We start from the raw sequence: 22,721 nt of genomic DNA, 5'->3' as shown, positions 1-22,721 counted from the left end.
AAGTCTTTGTATTTCCTCCTCTGAGTAAGCAAAAGGTTACATAGATAGCCTCAGAGTAGAGTGCCTCTTTTGTAAAACAGTATATTTTTCCAGTGTCTAAGTCAGATAGCTCCTCCTCTGAGTAAGAGAAGTCAGGTTACATATACCTCAGAGAAAGCCTAGTTTATGTAGGAGTGTATTTTCTCATCCAGTCTCATTATTGTGTATTATTATCATATCTATAGCTGGAAAGATTTAGTTGAACCAGTTTGTATGCAGATTTTTCTCAGATTTTCATTCAGATTTCTCTCAGATTTTCATTCAGATTCATGTGAGCCAGTTCTCCTCAAGACCTCGCAGTATTTGTTGTCTGTTGTGTTTCCCTTCCTTTTTGTTTCCAGTATTTGTTCACCTCTGTCTTGTCCCAACACAGTAGTTATCACACATAGTCATACCTAACCTTCACACTTGTCCATACATATCGCACCTTGGATACCTTTTCGTGTGTTTGGCCTGTGGAGTGCTTGTGTGTGTGATTGAGTGGTATGAAAGGGAGCTCCCCATGTATGTTTGCTTTTATTATTTTGTTCTTTTCTCTTCCAGGTATCCAAGACACTACTCAGACACGCCAAGGTAGTACACAGGTCTTCACAGTTCTCTTTTCCAGTAGGGTAACACATTTAACAGAAAACCTACTGTCTAACTGGCTGGAATATTGAGGGTCACCCGCCAGCAGTTAAGTTGTCCTGGCTTACACGTCAGATGGTTCACGCACTAGCTACCTGGTCGCCAGAGTACGTTAGGCACCCCTAGGTGAAGTCCTGCCACTAGGGTTTCTCATCTTCTCTCTCTTCTCACCTGTGCCTTGGGCGTGGGAAACACACACCTCATCACACTCACTCTCATCATTCATTCCTGTTGTTTGATTGTCCAGTCTATTCATGTTTGCTGCCTTCTAGATTCGCCGAGGTCGGCTCAAACTTGCTAGGGAGGTATGCAGTGTCCCAGAACATGCAGACTACTACTCCTATTATGGCCATTTCTATTGCTGTATCCATGCCTGTTCTGGTAAGTGTTTGCACTGCAACTGCTGCTGGTTTTCCCCTAGTATTCTCTAGTAATGTGCATTCTCATGTGTATTCTCATGTATTCCTGTGTATTATTGCATTGTACAGTGGTATGCAAGGCTGTTGATCACGTGACCTGTAACCATGGTTCCTCCAATGGCCGACTAGCTCTGGCCAGGAGCAACCATGTGACCTCCCACTTCCTCCTAACAAGTGAGTCTTCCCCCTGCTTCCAAGCAAGGAGGATGTGTGTCGTCCCTCTCCTGCCTCAGAGGAGTTGGGCTTCTTCTCTGCAGCTCCCACTTCACCACTAGAAGTGTGGATTAGGTGCTCTGCTATATTCCAGTCTTCGGCTGTATCTGCCTGCTCAAGTGATCGGAGTCTTCTCTCTCATCTGGGTGTCATTCCGTTATCTCTCCTCATCGCTGCAAGGATTCACAGCAAGTATTATTCTCAAGCTAATCCACCCAGCACCGCTATTTCTCTCATACTCCTACTCCCATCATCCGGCACGTATGCTCACAGCCTATGCAGCACCACTCCTGCTTTATTTGTCAAAGCCTGCTATATACCCGGTTGCATCCGGACAGAACTGTTGCTACTAGTTACCTCATCTATAATAAAACCGCTGTTACTGAACCCTGGCATTGGTGTCCACTAACTGGTGCCCTGACTAAGTGCAGCGAAGAATCGCATGCCCATCGTCACCCGCAGATTCCACAGACCGGCCCTACAGCTGTGCTGCCCTCAGGCCTATACCGTGACAAGTATAACCCCTGCAGCTGCCCCGGTCATTGCCCGCTCATAACACCAGCACTGCGGAAGTGGCCCCCAGGGGCCAGGGCATCGCAGTCAGAGCTATTAAGGTTTATCTCGACAGAACAGCCGACTTCAGAAAGGAAGAAAACCTTTTTGTTACCTATCAGGGAAGATTCAGAGGCAAGAAAGCATCGAAACCATCCCTGTCCAGATGGATATGTGACTGTATCAGGATCTGTTACAGCGAAGCCGGGGTCCAGAATCCGGAATTTGCGGAGGCACATTCAACGAGATCGGTATCTACGTTCTAGGCGGAGAGATGCTCGGTGCCAATTGATAAAATATGTCTAGCAGTGACGTGGTCATCTCCGTTAACGTTTGTTAAACATTATCATTTGGATACGTTTCTGTCTGGTTGAACTGCGTTCGCCAGATCTGTCTTGAGTGCTGTAGCATTTGAGGGCCCTCCAGATGAGGGTACTTCTTGCTAAATCCCCACCCGTTGTGAGGCTAACAGGACGACAGAGAACTTAACATTTTGATGTTAATGTGTGTTCCATTAGTCCTGTTAGCATCACAAAGGTTCCCACCCTATTAGTATTTCTTTTCAATTAAACTGAGGTATCTGGGTCCGGGTAGGCTATATGGATACTGGGGGTGGAGTCTAAAGTGTTTAATCATTAAAATTCCTCTCGTCCTGCGAGCCCACAGGGGCGGAGACACCCCATCCGTTGTGATGCTAACAGGACTAATGGAACACACATTAACATCAAAATGTTAAGATACACAATAGATCAGTAGATCACTTGTAGATCACAAATCAGTAGATCACTTGTTAATGTTAACAAAAAAAAAAAAAAATTAACAAATCGTGTTAAATACAAATGTAATAAAAAAAAATGCCCCATCCTACCTTTCAAATATTAAAATTACATTTTATTCCCTATACAAAATATATAGTTACAAAAAAAAGAATTAAAAAATGTGTATATATATATATATATATATATATATATATATATATATTTATTTATTTATAAGTCCATGTCCATGTCGGGGGGGGGGGGGGGGGGTTAGATTGTGAGCTCTGAGTCGCTTTAAACACATTCCAAAGGTTTTCAATGGCCTTTAGGTCTGAAGATTGGGCAGGCATGAGAGGGCCTTGATCTAGTCCTTCATCTATTCCTTGATTGACCTAGCTGTGTTACATGGGACATCGTCCTGTAAGAAAAAACTATTTCATGGTTGGGCAAAAGGAAGTAAATTTTTTCCAGAATAACATTATAACAAAAAATCTGCACTATTTCCACTATCTCCACTTCATCATCGATACTGCACCAAATTTCACTATGGGTGCAAGACACTATGGCAGTACAAGCATTTTTTTTTTTTGGCGGGGAGGGGGCAAATTGTTCTGAGTCGCTTTAAACACATTCCAAAGGTTTTCAATGGTCTTTAGGTCTGAAGATTAGGCATACATGGCAGGGCCTTGATCTAGTCCTTCATCTATGCCTTGATTGACCTGGTTGTGTTGCATGGGACATTATCCTGTTAAAAGACAAACTATTTCAGGGTTGGGAAAAAGGAAGTACATTTTTTCAAGGATAACATTGTACAGGGTTTGATTCATGTGTACTAGAGATAAGCGAACCTGGAGCATTCTCGAGTCCATCCGAACCCGAACTTTCGGCATTTGATTATCGGTGGCTGCTGAAGTTGGATAAAGCCCTAAGGCTATGTGGAAAACATGGATATAGTCATTGGCTGTATCCATGTTTTCCAGACAACCTTAGAGCTTTATCCAACTTCAGCAGCCCCCGCTAATCAAATGCCGATCGTTCGGGTTCGGATGGACTCGAACCCGAACCCGGTTCGCTCATCTCTAATGTGTACTTTACAACAATAAATCTTCCGCGCCCCCCCTCCCCACTTCATCATCGACCCTGCACCGAATTTCAAATGGCTTTTGGCCTTTCTATGTCTTCGTCTAACCCTTATGTGATCTGGTGTTGAGCAAAACTGACTTTGCAATTCATCATAAAAGATAAACTTACTCCAGTCCTCTTGCTTTTTATTGCTTCTCAGTGATGAAAGGCCATTATTAGCCGTGTATGATTTCCGCCCTGCCTCTAGGACCATAATTTGACCTGTCTGGATCTGCATTTCATACCTGCTCTGGCATAGTGGGAGATCATCTGTCAATATGACAAACGGGCTCTCGATGAAACTACCCGGGGTGGAGAATCCTGCGCTTCGGATAGTTTAACTTGTTACATGCCGCTGTAAAATAACTGCGGCATGTAACGCAGTTACCCAATGGTGGGATAATGTTATACTTATCAATTGGAAATCCACCAGCGAGATTCTGGTTTCCAGTCATCATCAACTCATCTCCAGTCATGGATATGCTTCTACACAGCCATGTCAGATGCCTAAATGAGTGGATTACCTGTCAGGATGAAGCTGACATACACAATACATGGCACTACAATGGTATCACAGTGTAATGTATTAGTGATCAGTAGATCACTGGTTAATGTTAACAAAAATAGGGCATCCCTCCAAAAATACGGCACCCCCACCCTAAACTAAGGCATCCCCTGAAAGTAAGGTGTCCCCGAAAGTAAAGTCCCCTGCTGCCCACCACCAACCGCCACCCACTGCTCGCAGCTTCCCAGGTCACACCTAATCCCCTTGTGGAGCTTCACAGTCGGCACTGCAGGTATACTGGTCCATGGCCCTGCGTCCTGACGCACGCCGAAGGTCATCTGATGCCCGTCCCACTGCTGTTCATACTGAGGACGTTGGTGAGTATTTCGGGGGGGGGGGGAAGGAGAAAAATTAAACATCCCCCGAAAAGTGAAACTGGCTCAGTGGCCCCTAGCAACCAATCAGATTCCACCTTTCATTCTCGCAGATTCTTTGGAAAATGAAAGGAGGAATCTGATTGGTTGCTAGGGGCAACTGAACCAGTTTCACTTAACACCATGTTTGATAACTCTCCCCTATAGTGCCTCTTTGGGAGCAAAAATTTATATAAGGCACTGTCTTATTTTCGGGGAAACCCAGTATGTTAAAATTGGTATAAAAAAAAATTTACATCTTCCCACTAATTTTTCATGAAAATAGTTTCTATTGTGCCAAAGTGGTAATAGTTAAAAAAAAAAAAAAAAAAAAAAAAGTATATAAACTAGTGTTATAGTCTTATCGTTAATCTTTAAACTCCTTGCAAGTTGCTTTTCCAAGACACATCAGTGGTTTAAGTGTTAACGAAAGCACATAATAATACTGTCATAGAAAACATTTACAAGCCTATAAAATGACTATTTGCTGTTTTGGCTTATATTATATGACTTTTACTCAGATAGTGTTTACTTTGAATGTACTGACTATTATGGTCCTTTAAGACGGAACGATTATCGTTTGAATCTGCATGATAACGATCGCATTTGAGCGATAATTGTTCCGTGTAAACACAGCGAGCGAGAAATCGTTCATTTTGATCTTTGAACATGTTCTTAAATCGTCCTTGATCGTTCGCAAAAAATTTGCAGATCGTTCCGTGTAAACAGTCTTTCAACGATTTGACCTATTTGTGAGATAGGCTTAAGCGATTGCAAAACGATTTCTCCGTACGATGTATCGTTCCGTCTAAACACTGATTGTTATAAAAAAACACATCGTTCATTCAAAATCGTTAATCGTGCAATCGGGCGAATTATCGCTCCGTCCAAAAGGACCATTAGAGGCAAAGTCGTCTGAGAGGAGAGCGAGGATGATTGCCTAGATTTCACTTAAAGGAGTAGTTCAGAAAAAAAAAATCTTTGAAATCAACTGGTGCCAGAAAGTGCCAGAGATTTATAATTTACTTCTATTAAAAATCTCAAGTCTTCAGTACTTATCAGCTGGTGGGTATTCTTTCCAGTCTGGAGAGCAGGAGAGGTTTTCTATGGATAGTTGCTACTGCTCCGGACAGTTCCTGACCTGGACAGAGATGGCAGCAGAGAGCATTGTGTCACACTGAAGAGAATACACCACTTCCTGCAGGGCAAACAGCAGCTGATAAGTACTGAAATACTTGAGATTTTTTTTAATAGAAGTAAATTACAAATCTCCAGCACTTTCTGGCACCAGTTGATTTAATTATTATTATTTTTTTTTTTTGTGAACAACCCCTTTAACCTTTTAATGACTATAATATCTTATTCTGTGTTATAAAGGCAGCATAGGGAGTTTGTTTATATAGGCTCCATTATACTTTATGTATTGTTACTGAATGTGATAGGTTACTGATCCTATCCAGGGGTCAGAATGGTCTTATTTTTCCTTCAGGAAGGGTACTAATTTTGTACTATACAATTTCTTTAAAATCTTATGTATTATGCTAAAAAATGTTAGACATCTGAGGTTTTTTTTCAATACATGTCCCCTACAAGTGATGACAATGCATATGCTTTGTAGTCATAGGCCATGTTCACACAACGTAAGTTCAGTACTAATCACAGCCGTTGTTGCAAAGGCCATTATTGGTACGGAACCTACATTGTGCTGCAGGCCGAGGGAATCCTGGCCGGAGTGTCTACACTTGGTGTCCGCTACGGCCGGATCCCTAGCGGTATCGTAGAAAACTGACATGTCAAACCTTGTTAGTGCACACTATGAAGTGAGAGGCTCCCGCAAACTCCATAGTGTGCAGTGGGGAGTTCTGATACAGACATGCACGGATGCGCCCGCATCAGAACTCAGCAGCACTAGAGATCATCCGGCTGGTACTGCAGTGCAGTACTGATGATCCTTTCTGAGACTGGCCGTTCCGTGACCTGGCCAGGTCGCGGAACGGACGGTCTCATAATACGTGTGAACATAGCCCTATACTGTACAGGCTCAGTGGAGGACACTGAGGGGCACAGTCACATGCTCCCCTATACTCGGCCATATTATAGACAGAATCACCCTTCAGCATATAGACCTGGACGCCACAGCCTGGAGGAGGGGTGCCTAGTTACTAATACTGTATACTGAACAATTTCACTATAAAGTGGCCAACCCCTTTAAGCTTTTCCTCCGGGACCACCTAAAAATATCTCCAAAATTCATAAATGTCACAATGTGATTTAGTTTGCAAGGGTCTTCATTTTGAGTTTGCCAAAACATATATGGGACACTCCCCAAATATATATAGAGGAAGGTGCTGCGGTCAGAAGAGACCAATATTTAACTTTCCAATGAAAACACTATGGGGGAGATTTATCAAACTGGTGTAAAGTAGAATTGTCTCAGTTGCCCCTAGCAACCAATCAGATTCCACCTTTCATTTTCCAAAGAGTCTGTGAGGAATGAAAGGTGAAATCTGATTGGTTGCTAGGGGTGACTGAGCCAGTTTCACTTCTCCCTCAAAATGTACAAAATTGTCGGCAAGTTGTGAGGTAGCCAAACACGTGTACGGTATACTTCATGCACAGTGGTTTGTGCAAAAGTATCTATTCTCTATTGTTTTATTAAGAAACTAGCAAGAAACACCCACAGCTGTGGACGGGTATGTTTTTATTGGCATTCCCATAAGGAACTGAAACAACACGTGCAGTCATCTTTTTAGTATTTAAGATTCCCAAGTGATCAAGTATCCCCTTTAGAGCACCCTTTTCCATTGAGTGGTGTAACCCTGTACCGGTTAGTACCAGCTGAAGCCTTGCTCAGTAACTGCAGCTGTACGTTAAAGTCCCAAAGTCTGCAGAGAATAGCCAAGGGATGAAACAAAGAGGACACAGTGCCATGAATCAGTCCCTTTTTGTCTTTGATTGGGACTTTTATGACTTCCGCATCTATTTGGCTCAGGGCAAAAAGATAGGAAAACTGTTGTCACTTTGTCTTTGAGCAGAAATGATGGATTTTCATGCATGTGCACAGTACAATAATTTATAGTGTTAAGTGTGGAAACACCGAAGGTTACAGAATAAGCCAAACTCTTTCTAGATCCCTCTGTTCAAATTACACATTTGCTAACTATAGTTTACAGTGCTTTACATGCATTGTACTGAAAACACACACACACACACATATATATATATATATATATATATATATATATATATATATATATACAGTTGGGTTGGATGTTAAAGGGGAACTATCAGCAGGTTAGACCAATCTAACCTGCTGATAGTCTCCTATAGCGCCAGGGCGGCTTAGGAGAAAGGTATGTATGTTACCTTCCTCCTCAGCACCGATCCCTTGCTGTTAGTTGGTAAACGCCGCTCCGGAGCACCCTTAGGAGCGCTGACCCGTCATCCGGCCTGACCCTCCTTTAGGAGCACTGATGGAGAAGTGCTCCTGAGGGTGCTCCAGAGCGGAGTTTATCCCAACTAAAAAAATGGGATCGTTGCCGAGGAGGAAGGTAACAGACATACCTTCCTCCCGATGCTATAGGATTCTTCTAACCTGCTGATAGTACCCCTTTAAGGGTCACTTCCATGGGTGAAAGGGACAATGCAGTCAGCGTGGCTCCAGATACCTGTGACAACCTACCAGCATCTTATTGACTGTATTAAAAGCCTATCCAGTTGCTGTTTATGCTGTACATGATGGTTATGGTTGTTATCCACAGGATAGCTGATCAGTGACTGATCGGCGGGATGCCCACACAACGCCTTTTGGCAGCATAATACACAGTGCATGGAGTTTGTCTCCATTCACTTGGTAGCAGCTGGGATGTGTAACTGCAGCTCTGGTCCCATTCACTTGAATATATGCTGAGCTGCAGTTACACATCGCCACCGCAACGCAACGAATGGAGACAAGCTCTGTTCACCGCGTAGTGTGGCTCCAAACAGTTGACCGGTTACTGATGAGCTATCTTGTGGTTGGCTAATCTCACATGTCCATTGTAGACAGTTTTAAATGAGGACTAAAATCATGGGCACTCCTACTGGTCTGAAGCTATGCAACCTTCTGCCTTAACCAAGATGAACTTTTTTTTTAGTAATTTGTGCTCTTATGTGAGATTCAACCAGATGGGCTAGCTTTTGACCGAGATGTATATCAATTAGTTATGGGCCCCATGGTACCATCCACTGCAAACCAAGAACACTCCACAAGACCTGCCATTTTGGATATGATCTTACCTAGCTGTCTAGCTATAATTTTGGCCCCGCTTTACTATGAGTGCAGTGAGTATGTTAAGCGCCATGCTCCTTAACCCACTGCGGCCTGGTAATTACTTTACCGGTCTGCGCTTTGCCATGCTTCTGTGGCTCCCAGCTCCCTGACATCTGGCTCAGCCAATCAGTGGCTGCGACAGTGAAATTTGCTGCGATTCCAGTATGTGTGAACCCACCCTATAGGATAGTTTATTAGTTTATAATTTATTAATTTATACGTTTGTATACCAGTTTTTTTGGTGTACATAAGTTGCACAATTTTGCACAAAGCCTATTTGCACATGTGTGGCTTTTAGGTGGTTTTATAACACACTCACTTTTTTTTAGAAAGTGGGTGGGCTTTGCAGAAAGGGGATTGTCCTTTTATGCCCTACCATATATACTATAATATATGCCTGAAACTGGGGTAAATTGTAGAAGAAATCAATGACAGTTTATACATTTGCAGACACAGACAGCCCTAGATAAAAAATGTATTGGTTGGCCTCTCCCTCTAAATAAATTAGTAGCTGTTTACATCAACGGGACTAAGCTAATGACCGGCAATAAATTAAAGGAGTTGTAATGACTGGCAATAAATAAAAGGGGTTGCTCTGTGGTGTCTCCAGTGTCCCTACTATTTGTAGCTGCCGCCACTTCCAAAACAAACTAATCTCAGGATTTACAACCCACTCAGCCAATTACTGACTGAGAGCACAATATCAAAGACTTTAAAGTGCCTGATAACCCCTTTAATTACAACTGTCTAAATTAAGATAGCTTAAAGGGAATGTGTCACGTTGCAAGGAGCGTTGCTAGAAACACTAATTATGACGATAATCGGGCCATGTAAAGGTGTTAGCAATTGGGTAGAAGAGCAATAGGCAATGGGTAAAAATGTCTGCTATTTGCCTGATCCCATCTTTTGTGGGGAGGTAAGATCTATTGCTATCGGCCACACATCTCCCTGTGTAAAAAGGATTTTGTAGCCAATAGTAATATAGTAAAACGGATGCACGAACAATACAATGATCGTTTGTGCAGCCCGGCTACATGATTAATTGTGCATTCTAAAGGCATCTTGCTGATCATTGCTCGCTTATGTCCATGCACTGCCCCATATCTGGCTGTGTAAAAGGACCCTTACTAATGGACTATCCTGTGGATAGCTCACCAGTACATCTTGCGTAAAAAAAACCTTAACTTGATGAGCCCTACAGGTTTAACTATATTCGTTGAAATGAAAATGTCTTATTGTGAATTTTTAAAATTTTTCTTTTTCTTTTTAAGGATCTTCAGACCTGGGTGGATAATGTGGATGAACATGGCTTTGTACTGGTCTCATTTGGGGCAGGAGTGAAATATTTATCTGAAGACATAGCTGAGAAACTAGCAGGAGCCCTCGCGAAACTGCGTCAGAAAGTCCTTTGGAGGTAAGATGTACTAGATTCCCCCTGAACTGGGATAAAAAGTAAAAAAAGTGACCCCCCCCCCCAAAAAAAAAAAACAACAAAAAAAACCCCACAAAAACCCAACTGCATGCATTTTTTACATTGCACGTTTTGAACAGCATCTGATAAAACCTGATTTTGCACTTATTTAAACCTGATTAACCCTGGTAATGCCGATCACATTGTAAGGCTGATATTTTCAATGCAAATGCATCATTTAACTGCAATAATTGATCATTTTATTATTATTTTTTTTTGCATCACTTCATTGCATTAATTAACCATTTAATTTCCATACAGCTACTCTTCATTGCATTTAAACAATGAAACTTTAAGAGTATATTCACACATTGAAGGGGAAAGTTTTCTGCTTAAAATTTCTTTTTCTGTAGCTCCTGCGGAATAGGAACGGAATTCGAGCGGAAAGCTGAAATTTAAAGCCCCAATTACTTCTATAGGATTTCTCTGGTGGAATCTCCCCAAAGTGTTGACATGTCAAATCTTTTTGTGGAAAGTGTGTCTGCATGAAAATTCCGCCGTGTGAACACCAGAGTGGAAATCCCATTGAACACAATTGGACATTGCTGTGTATATATTTAACGGGTTGAATTTTAAGAAGAAAATTAAGCACGGATTCAACTTTAAATTACTCACCTTTTCCTCAGTGTGAATTTACCCTAACGTGTGCAAACCTACCCTGAGGCTATTTTTACACATTAGCAATAGGGATGGTCCGAACCTGCAGAGGTTCGGGCTCTTACGAACCCGAACTCTCGGCAATGATTCCTGCTGTCTGCCCGCTCCGTGGAGAGGGTGGATACAGCGAGAGGACCGCCTGGAAAACTGGGATACAGCCATAGCCGTAGGCTGTATCCCATTTTTCCAGGTGGTCCTCCTGCTGTATCCACCCGCTGCACGGAGCAGCCAGAATCTGATGCCGAGCATTCGGGTACATACGAACCCGAACCTCGGCAGGTTTGGACCATCCTTAATTAGCACTATTTTGCTACAAATTGTGCAATGGTGATAAAATAACGCTATTTATCAGCAATTTTCATGGAATCACAGCAAAAATAGGGATATTTTACCGCAATGGTACAATTCATTGCTAAATATTGCTAATTAAAGAGGACCTGTCACCCCCCGTGGGGGGGGGGGGGGGGGCGGGAGGGGGTGTGAAGGGGACTCAGAGTCTGCACGATTCACCATCCGTTCTGCCAAAAGACGCCGGACTTAATAAATGTCCCCCTATGTGTGAACACAAGCTAAAACAAAAATGCAGTGAGGGGACACAGCTTTAGGCCAGGGATACACTGTTGTTAATGCACTGGTGCAGGTAATGGATAATCATTTACTTGTATAGATAGATTTGTATAGATTCCAGAGCGCTTTATATAGCACATGATAGGAGTGACACATGGTAACAGGTCCAAGACAAACTAAACATTGTTTACGATGTACAATAAAACCTCTTTAGGCTATGTTCACACAATGTGGCGGACGCTGATTGCAATGAAATTGGCGTCCATTCTTTACTGCAGGGGCAGCATTGCATTAAAGTCAATGCGATGCCGGCCGATGTGTTTCGACATGGTTATTTTAACTCCCGTTCTTTAGAAGGGGCGTTAAAATAATGTAAACACACAAAAACACAGAAAAATGCAACAGCTCACCGCAACAGCAAGATACAGACCCACCATAGACATGAAAATAATTAAAAGCAGCCCCCCCAACTGCCCAAAAAATTCCCACAATAATAATGAGTCTCTTGGTTACTATTTGCAAACAGCGTAAACTGCCTCACCACGATAAGGTGGACTCATAACGAGGCAGACCCTACACTGTATTTTTTCTGTGTTCCAGTTGGGGGAGTGGCTGCCTCTATTTGGTCGTGCACTCCACCTGTCTCACCCAGGTGATGCAATTATTTTTGCAGGTATTAGACGGATCTTGCATGCCCAGAGCATAGGCGTATTATACGCCATGGAGAGGCCATAGTGTACATACAGTGTAGGGTCTGCCTCGTTATGAGTCCACCTTATCGTGGTGAGGCAGTTTACGCTGTTTGCAAATAGTAACCAAGAGACTCATTATTTTTGTGGGAATTTTTTGGGCAGTTGGGGGGGGCTGCTTTTAATTATTTTCATGTCTATGGTGGGTCTGTATCTTGCTGTTGCGGTGAGCTGTTGCATCTTTCTGTGTTTTTGTGTGTTTGCAATTTCAGCCATGGCAACGTGCTCCTGCCTAGTGTGAACAGTGTTCTAGGAGAGCTGACCAATTTTTTTTCCTTTTTTTTCTGTGTTAAAATAATGTACATGCTTATCTTTTTTTTCCGTAAATAATAGCTGTTCACAAAATGTAAAGTCAGCCAGCAGCCGTACTTTACATTAACCCATAGCCGCACCATGCAGTTATAGTACGTCCTGGCAGGAGGTTAGTTTCCGCACCAGGACGTACTATAACTTCCCGGCTCCCGGTGCTCACTGTTTATGTAAATAGTGACCGGGAGCTGAAACTAAACTGTCAGCTGATAGCTGACAGTTTAGTGAAGCCGTTCCTGGAGGCAATCACCGGCATCAGGGGATCGGTAACGATCCACTGATGCCGGTGCACAGTCATCAGTAACCCCCCGGGTCCCGGTCTCTGCTGAGATCCGGGACCGGGGGAAGCTGGGGCAGAGATCCCTCCCTCTCCTCCTCCCCTGCCTCTGATGACCACCCCCCCCACGATCGGAGCCCCCCCCCCCGCACTTGATCGGCGCCCCCCTCCCCCCGCGATTCCCGCGGCCCCCCCGCCCGCGGTAGCCACGCCCCCATCCGCAATAGCCACGCCCCCTGGTCCCGGGACTCACCCTGAGCTCAGGGATCCAGGGACGGCCTCCTCCTGGGAAGCATGTGACCAGCGTTTGTCCAATGACGCTGGTCACATTGCTTCTCTGTACTGTGATTGACAGCTCTGTGATCAGAGCTGTCAATCACAGTGTCTGACAGTGAGGACCAGAGGCTGGATGCAGGGTCTGATCCCCCACTAGCTGAATGCTATGTGAGGAGATCAGAGCCTGCATCCACATAGTGTATACACAAAACACACACACATAATAAATACCCCCTCCCCTGTGATCTCCCAGTGATAAGGGAGATCTTAGTCAGCGTCAGTTAGAAAGCGCCAGTCAGTGTCCGTTAGTAATCGTTAGTCAGTGTCCGTTAGTAACCGTCAGTCAGTGTCTGTTAGTAAGTGTCAGTCAGTGTGCATTAGTAAGCGTCAGTCAGTGTCTGTTAGTAAGCGTTAGTCAGTGTCCGTTAGTAAGCGTCAGTCAGTGTCCGTTAGTAAGCGTCAGTCAGTGTCCTTTAGTAAGCGTCAGTCAGTGTCCGTTAGTGTCAGTCAACGTGCATTAGTAAGCGCCAGTCAGTGTCTGTTAGTAAGCGTCAGTCAGTGTCCGTTAGTAAGCGTCAGTCAGTGTCCGTTAGTAAGCGTCAGTCAGCGTCCGTTAGTGTCAGTCAGCGTGCATTAGTAAGCGCCAGTCAGTGTCTGTTAGTAAGCGTCAGCCAACGTCCGTTAGTAATCGTTAGTCAGTGTCCGTTAGTAAGCGTCAGTGTCCGTTAGTAATCGTTAGTCAGTGTCCGTTAGTAACCGTCAGTCAGTGTCTGTTAGTAAGTGTCAGTCAGTGTGCATTAGTAAGCATCAGTCAGTGTCTGTTAGTAAGCGTCAGCCAGCAATTGTTAGTCAGTGTCCGTTAGTAAGCGTCAGTCAGTGTCCGTTAGTAATCGTTAGTCAGTGTCCGTTAGTAAGCGTCAGTCAGTGTCCTTTAGTAAGCGTCAGTCAGTGTCCGTTAGTGTCAGTCAGCGTGCATTAGTAAGCACCAGTCAGTGTCTGTTAGTAAGCGTCAGCCAGCGTCCGTTAGTAATCGTTAGTCAGTGTCCGTTAGTAAGCGTCAGTGTCCGTTAGTAATCGTTAGTCAGTGTCCGTTAGTAAGTGTCAGTCAGTGTCCGTTAGTAATCATTAGTCAGTGTCCGTTAGTAAGCGTCAGTCAGCATCCGTTAGTAAGTGTCAGTCAACGTGCATTAGTAAGCGCCAGTCAGTGTCTGTTAGTAAGCATCAGTCAGCGTCCGTTAGTAACCGCCAGTGTCTGTTAGTAAGCATCAACGTCCGTTAGTGTCAGTGTCTGTTAGTGTAATTCAGCGTCCGTTAATAAACATCAGCCTTCGTTAGTGTCAGTAAACGTCGTTGCATTTACTGCTACAGTAGGAGTGCACACACAGACAGAGGTGCTCCTTCTCTTCTGAGCCGTGTTGTGCGTCCGTACAATTTTTTACGTTCACAAATTGGGTATTTTCTTACTCAGGAGAAATTGCTTTACAAATTTTGGGGGGCTTTTGCTTCTCCAAGCTTTTTGGAATTTGGAAAATTTGGGGTTTCACTAACGTGTAAGTGTGAAAAATGTGATTTTTAATGTTCATGGGCCCCTTTTGCAAAAAACTGTGAAAAACTTATGGGGTCAAAATGCCCACTGTACCCCTTGTTACGTTCCTTAAGGGGTGTAGTTTTCAAATTGGGGTCACTTGTGGGGGGTTCCCACTGTCTCAGCACTAGGGGGCTCTGTAACTGTAACATGGTCTCCTACATTTATTCCTGCCAAATCCACGCTCCAAAATCCAAAGGGTGCTCCCTCTCTTCTAAGCCATGTTGTGCGCTTGTGCAACACTTTATGTCCACAAATGGGGTATTAATAAAAACTGCAGATTCAGAGGAATAAATGTTTTATTACATTTTACTTTTTATAGCTGGTTTGGTATGAAAAAAATAGGATTGAATTGGGATCTCTGCAAAGAAAGTGGAAATTTTTACTTTCCACACTTTCTTTGAAGTTATTCCTGTGAAATGCGTAAAGGGTTAAAAAACTGTATGAATGTCAATTTGAATACTTGAAAGGGTGAAGATTTCAAAATGGGGTGAATTATGGGCGTTTTCTAGTAAACAAGCCTCTAGAATATGCTTCAAAACTGATCTGGTCCCTAAAAAAATCTGAGTTTAAATTTTCAAGTTGCTACTAAACAAAATGCAATAATTTTTACATTTTTCACAACATTTTGGAGTTTTTCACAAAAAAACGCTAAAGGTATCGGTCCAAATTTACCACTAACATAAAGTAGAATATGTCACGAAAAAACAATCTTGGAATCACAAGGATTGATAAAAGCATTCCAAAGTTACAGAGGCATAAAATGACACATGTCATATTTGAAAAATTTGGCTGTGTCATAAATGCCAAAACTGGCTGTGTCCCCTAAGGGTTAAAGTGAATGGCTAATTGATTTATCAACACGTCCGAAGGTGGCTGCAAGTCAATTTAACAGAATGTTCCTGCAGCCGATACAGAGGTATGCGCTGCAGGAATGTCCTGAATGCAGCCTGGTGGCCGGCAGTCTAACCGCATCCATTGCTATGTTAAACGTTGCGTGAACATAGCCTTAAGGTGACCAGTCAACATTGCATAAAAATAATATAGTTCTTCCATAGAAGAAGGCCGATGTACAGAGAATATGATGAAACTCAATGACTCTCACAGGAATTCTAATGTAGATAAAGTCTAATAGTCGTCATTTAGTGTTGGTGCAAAGTCCAGTTTCGGATTGCTGTTTGCATTATACCCATAGACTCACACCTTATTTGCACAGATAACTTATATTTGCATATTGGACATCAATAATGTGACATCAAAGTGCTGAATTCATTGTCAACCCCACCCCCATCCCCCCACCCCCGGAATGTTTTTTATCATCTGTTCTTTTTTGCAGAATAATTGTTCGAAGCAATAAATAGGATAGACTAAGCAATAATAATTCTATTTCAAGTTAACATTGTTTTATTTTTAAACCTGTAAAAAAATATATATTTTTTTTAGATTTACAGGGCCAAAGCCTAGAAATTTAGGGAACAACACAAAACTGGTGGAATGGCTGCCTCAGAATGACTTGCTTGGTAAGTAAATGTTACAATATTGTGCCCCCTTGTTCTTGCCTTCAGTTTTCTTTTAAAAGCTCTTCCCTATATTGAACCTTATTAAGTCTTTTCCAGGTTTTTTAAATGTTAAAATAAGCTAATTAGGAATATGTGATAAAATAACAAAATGTTATTGGATTCACATTATGTTTACTCAGTTTATCGGTGGTCCGCTATTTCTCCAACATATATGTTTAAAGGGGTACTCCTGGCTGGGGTGATTTTTATTGTATGGACTTAGAAGGCGCCGGTCACTTACCTCTCCGATTGCGGCGCCCCGTTCTCCCTTCTGGCTGCCGCTTCCTGGTCTGAGCTGTGGCTTAAGGTGTAACGTCGTAAGGCAGCTCAGCCATTTAGCAGTCATAGCGGAGTCCCATCTGGGCCGCTAAATGGCTGAGCTGCCTTGAGACATCACGTCTCAAGCCGCAGCTTAGACCAGGAAGTGGCAGCCGGACGGGGGAACGGAGCGACGTGATCCGGGACCCTGCGCTGGAACCAGGGGTAGAGATGAGTGAATCTGCCGGATTTCTGGTTCGTATGAATCATGCCTTCTATACCCATCTCCTCCCAGGCCGTAAAATAAAAAAGACCCCAGCCCGGAGTACCTCTTTAAGTTGGACTCAAATTTGCAGTGGATCATGATCTTGAATTCTAATATTTAAAGTACACTTGCAGCAAATGGCCTATAGTCACTAGTTGACTAAATATAGGCCATTAAACTCAATGGACTTACTGTAAGTATGTCTTAGTATATGGCTATGTTCCCACTATGTTTTTTTCCTCTCCATTTTTGAAAAGAAAAAATTCTAGTTTAGGTAGACTGGCTTTGGATGTGTCTTTATTTGAAAAGTCCATTGAATGTAATAATAAAAATGGTAAAAAGATGGTGAAAAAAGAAAAAATGTGAGTGAACAACTTAACAATAATGTTCGGTGTTTGCAAAGATGTACAAAATAATTGTCATGATCATAATTTTGACGTCCGCACAGAAAACGGTTCTTATTTAATACACTGTGTGCATTGGATGTCCGTCATTCCATTGACTTCAGTGTATTGCTAGTCAACGCAAGTCAATTAAATCGCTGCAAAAACGGAAGTCTTTTTAAACAGTAAAACCGCCACCTTTTGTCTTTTTTAAATGTAGTGTGAACATAGCCTATATCAGCATATCATTTTTTTTTTTTTTTTTTAATCAGCAGAAGGGGAGGGGGCTAAAATGAATGGTAGCTGAGCTACAGTTTCCTCTCATGACCACTACACACTCAAGCGAGCCATCTGATTTTGGCCTCATTTACTGTGTATATACTGAAGCTACAGCTCTTTTGAACAGCTGATCGGCTACGTTGTTTGCCTACCCTTTGGATAAGCCACCAATGACTAAGCCCTGGAACACCTCATTGCTAATTTTCTTCGTAATTTTACCATTATTTTATTAGCAAATGGGTATAAATAAGCAAAAATCAATGTATAAAAATGTGTCATAAATGTAAAATACTGACACATTGTTTTATAACATTTTCTTTTAGGACATCCTAAAATTAAAACCTTTCTTAGCCATGGAGGACTGAACGGTATTTTTGAAGCCATGTACCATGGGGTTCCAGTTGTTGGAATACCTCTGTTTGGGGACCATTACGATACTATGACCAGAGTTCAGGCTAAAGGCATGGGAATCCGTCTGGATTGGAGTCGAATGACAGAAGACAGTCTATATAAGTCTCTCTCAGATGTTATCCATAATCCCAGGTAACATAACATACTTGTGAATACTGCCAATTGCATACTACATATGCTAGTCCTTTTTCCAAAGTGTTGTATTGAGAAAAAAATCAGCCCTGCAAAACACAGAATCCTGCAATCTTCTCTCACCAAGTTCCCAGACTAGCAGTGATCTTTCTAACCTGTGAATCTATGCAAAAGAAGGGTCCGTGGAGTCTCAGTTACGAGTCTCAAAACACGGGAATAGCCAGATATCCCTCCAGGGGAGGGAAGCCTATTGACAAGGGGGGTGCCTCCCAGTGGGGAGATCACCAAACCACCCTGATACGTAGCTCCTTAAGTCCCGCTCGGTTGCGAGTATTGGAACATAAATAGGGAAATACCAGGGTGGCCCCTTTTACGTCAAAGTCTAACTCTGTGGCGAGTATTGCAACATGACAAGGGTTTACAAAGGCAGGCATCAATCCACAGACGATCGTTTCGAGGTAGTTGCCCCTCGTCAGTGTGGAGTAGGATTCTGGCTAACCTTTAACCTTTGAATCTAGAATTTTATCTGACCAGACAGTCCCCAAACTGTACAGCTGCTTGTCTCCTCCTTCTGCTCACTCATCCCCCTTGGCCCCTCCATTCTTCATAGGTTATAATGGACACATCAGAACCTGTCTTTATTGTGCTTCTCTGTAATGAAGATGGCTTTGCCTAATAATGAACAGATAAGACGTGAGGTTGGAGGCTGCAAAACAGCTATTTAGGAACAGAAAGAGGCATTTTTGCCTAATAAAACCTATTGCAAAGTTTCTGCAAAAATATTTTAAAAGGCAGTTACACTTAAAAGCAACCCTGTACACACAATCTGCCCCCTCAAACCGCTTGTACCCTTAAATAGCTGCTTTTAATCCAAGATCTGTCCTGGGGTCTGTTTGGCAGGTGATGCAGTTATTTTCCTAAAAAACTACTTTTAAACTTGCAGCCCTGTGTCAAATTGGCGTGGCCTAGATTGTGTGTGTGCCCTAGGATTACGATGCCCTCCTCCTCATTCTCCTCATGATTAGGAATGCCCCTGGGCAGGATTTTTCCTACTCCTCACCTGTCTGAACACTGCACAGGTGCCTTAACGCTCCAGCACATGTGCAGTGTTCAGACAGCTAATGAATAGGAGAAGTTGTTCTAGGGGCGTTCCTAATGATGATGAGGGCGGGGAGGAGGGACGGAGGGGTGTTGCAATGCTACGGCATTGGTACTCTAGGCCATGCCAATTTGACACAGGGCTGCAAGATTAAAAGTTGTTTTTAAGGACAATAACTGCATAACCTGCCAAATGAACCCCAAGACAGATCTTGGATTAAAAGCAGCTATCTGACAGTACAAGGGGTCAGATTGTGGGTACAGAGGTGCTTTAAGGAACGGGCCACTCAGATGTCCTGGGTGCATTGCTCCCATGAACTGCTCCAATTTACTATCCTCCCCTTCTTATTTACTTCATTATTCCTATGTAATTTTGTGTATAACTATATGACTCTTCAAATATTGTGATAATTTCCGCCAGATAACGTGACCTAGGTAGTCTGTATAGCTTGCCCTTTGTTATCATCTTTTCAGAGGGGCTGGGTTCACACTGTGTTTTTCTGTCCATTTATTGCATAAGTTAAAATGGGGGGGGGGGGACACGAATGCTGCTGTATGCCATATTATAGAATTAGTTTCTCATTGACTTTAATTATGAAAAAAAGGATCAAAATGTTTGACTACTTTTTTTGTGATTTTGAAATTAAATGTACTGAAAGGAAACAATGAAATGGATGGAAAAATGCATTGCCCCCGTTAGCTTCAGACCACTGACCTAAGTTATGTTGCAGACAGAAAATTTAAGTTCTTAAAGTAATCTTTTTTTTCTTCTTCTAACACAGTTATCGACAGCGGGCACAAACGCTATCAAAAATCCACAAGGATCAGCCAGGTCATCCTGTCACCAGAGCTGCTTTTTGGATCGATTACGTCATCCGACACAATGGGGCTGAACATCTTCGTGCTGCTACCTATGACATTTCTATCGTCCAGTACTTCTTGGTTGATATTGTTTTACTCACAGTGATTGTTATTATTTTATTGTGGTATATGCTTTCAAGAATCAGAAGATACCTGCAGAAGAGACAAGTTACAGACCATAGCACCACCAATGGATTCCACCATAACGGCCTAGCGAATGGAAAACACAAAAAGAACGGTCACATTAAGCACAAAGAGAAAGTGAAATGAATCGGTGCAAGCCGAAACGAAAGGAATCACTGTAACATAAATTCAGTACTAAGGGAATCTGTACTGCACTGATGGAAACACATTTGTATAGTAGGCCGAAGCCCCAATGGCCATTCATTTCAATCATTATTTATTCTAAGTTTTTTTTACTGCATTCACAGTCAATGTTTTTTTTAGCCTTTCCAAGCACTGAACAACGTAAAGTTTAATCCTGACTAACTTTTATAAGGAATCAATATTATCAATCTGCTTCTTTAAATAATTTGTATCAGAACTCAGCAAAAACATTCTTTTTTTTTTTTTTTTTTTTTACTAATGTACATATTTCACTACTAGAGTATAAAAAACTGTATGACAGATCCATCTTTTGTAATACATACTGTGTGAGTGTGCCTATCTCCTTTTAATACATTGTCTATGGACAGTATTTGGAGTAATTCCATTTACTTGGGCCTAAACTAGTATTTTTAAAATTAAACACGTGAGTTGATATGTCAGTGGTAATAGAGCTACATTTGAATTCCCTTTTATTACCGTTATGTGCGTCTAGGCTTAACACAATTAAGAAACAGTATATCTTTATAAGAATTTCGATTTGGGCTATGTTCACACAACGTTTTTTAAGCTCCATTTAAAATAACGTCCGTCATTTTGAGTCTATAATAACAGACATTATTTAGCAGCCTGCCCTCCCCTTAGTGCAATGAATGGTGTTTGTACATTATTCTAGTTTGGGTTACTAAGTGCCCTTTTAATTGAAAAGTCCATTGAGTTTAATAATAAAAACAGAGAAAGAACAGAAACAAAAGAAAAACTGTGCGTGAACAACTAATAAAAAAAAGTCAGCTGTTTGCAAAAGACGTGCGAAAATAATCATGTTCATTATTTTGACACCCGCGGCAAAAACACCTGTTATTCAATACATTGTGTGCATTGGACGTCCGTCTTCTCATTGACTTCAATGCATTGCCATTGCAGTCAGTTAAATAGCGGCAAAACGGACATTAAAAAAAAAAAGAAAATCGGCCACCTTGTCAAGATTTTTGACGTCTTTGAACATAGCCTATGTCTGTTTAAGAATTTTCGATCTGTCATGGAGAGACACATGGAACAGAACATTTCATTTATAGCTCTTCATTGGGCAGCTTCACTTAAATCAATTGGGGCCGATGGATGGAGATGATTGACAGTGAGGAGGTGAACACTTGGAAAACACTCATGGGAAACATGGGACTTCCTGTGTTTAGACTCCGAAAAAAAAGAAACTAAACACAGAAAGTCCAACATAAGAGTAAAAAGCTGCCTTCAGGAGACTGGACCTGGATTTTAAAGTGAATGTACCACTAGAAATGATCGAACAGCGGAAAATCTTAGGTTCTATAGAACTCGAACCTTGTCAAACCTTCCGCATTTGATTCCCGATGCCTTTCTGGCCCATGGGGAAGGAGACAGCCCGGGTACCGCTTGGAATTTCGGGATTCAGCCTAGGTTATAGGATGTCCAGGCAGTACCCGGGCTGTCTCCTTCCCCACGGACCGGGAAGGCATTGGGAATCAAATGCGGAAGGTTCAACAAGCCTCGAGTTTTATAAAACCTAAGATTTTCCGCTGTTCGATCATCTCTATGTACCACCAAGTACATTGCTTTGGGTTTTTTACATTAACAGACCAGCACAAGTGCAGGGGTGCTGGTGGCCCGGTTATTTTTTTGAACCGCCGCCCAATTTTCCTGCACGGCACCGGTCTATTCCCGAGGACCAGCACCCCCTGGAACACTGGAGGCAGGTCCTCTGGCCTCCAGTGTGAAAAAAGACATTCCCATTCTGAGACATGGCTCCATTAGAATGAATGGAGTTGCGTCATAGAGGGGAGGGGAAATCGTCACATTGGGGGGCCCCCAGTGCTTCATGCCGGGTCGGTGCTTGAGAATAGACCAGCATCGTGTTTCGGGAACCGGGCAGCTGTTCAAAAAAAGTACCGCCGGACCTGCATTGCCACACCTGTGCCACTCTATTAACGTAAATAAAACAAAGTCATGTACCAGGTGGTACATACATTTTAAAAGTAAGTATAGCTTTGTTTTAAAGCTAGATAACTAAAAATAAATATTCATGTAAATTACAAACTTGCTTATTTCACATCCCTTGTTGATTTAGAATTTTAAAGTTATAACGACAGCGACACATTACGTTTTTTTTTCTGTTTAATGTCCTAAGCCCAACATAAAAGAAAAAAAATAATTTTAAAAATGAATAATACTTTAAGAAAATGATGCACATATCTCCATGTAATCTCCATTTAATGAGATGCCCATAGTCTTAATAACCAGAACGAAAAAGTAAATGAGATTTTTTG

At 42.3% G+C, this 22,721-nt stretch overlaps 1 protein-coding gene across 2 annotated transcripts in view; it reads left to right on the top strand.

The window, feature by feature from the left end:
* The window catches only part of UGT8 (UDP glycosyltransferase 8), a 74,572-nt gene extending 53,713 nt beyond the window's left edge, over window positions 1-20,859 (top strand). For both annotated transcript variants that reach the window (XM_069978455.1, XM_069978453.1), the window contains exons 3-6: window positions 10,232-10,374; window positions 16,295-16,371; window positions 17,919-18,138; window positions 20,019-20,859. In XM_069978455.1, the coding sequence (XP_069834556.1) occupies window positions 10,232-10,374; window positions 16,295-16,371; window positions 17,919-18,138; window positions 20,019-20,367 (789 nt within the window). In that variant the 3' untranslated portion in view covers window positions 20,368-20,859. The remainder of the gene's footprint in view (window positions 1-10,231; window positions 10,375-16,294; window positions 16,372-17,918; window positions 18,139-20,018) is intronic.
* The last annotated feature ends 1,862 nt before the right edge of the window (window positions 20,860-22,721 follow it).

The sequence above is a fragment of the Dendropsophus ebraccatus genome, chromosome 7 (assembly GCF_027789765.1).
Source record: "Dendropsophus ebraccatus isolate aDenEbr1 chromosome 7, aDenEbr1.pat, whole genome shotgun sequence".
NCBI lineage: Eukaryota > Metazoa > Chordata > Amphibia > Anura > Hylidae > Dendropsophus > Dendropsophus ebraccatus.
Note: the sequence above shows the minus strand (reverse complement) of the source record. Positions and strands in the feature narration are given on the sequence as shown.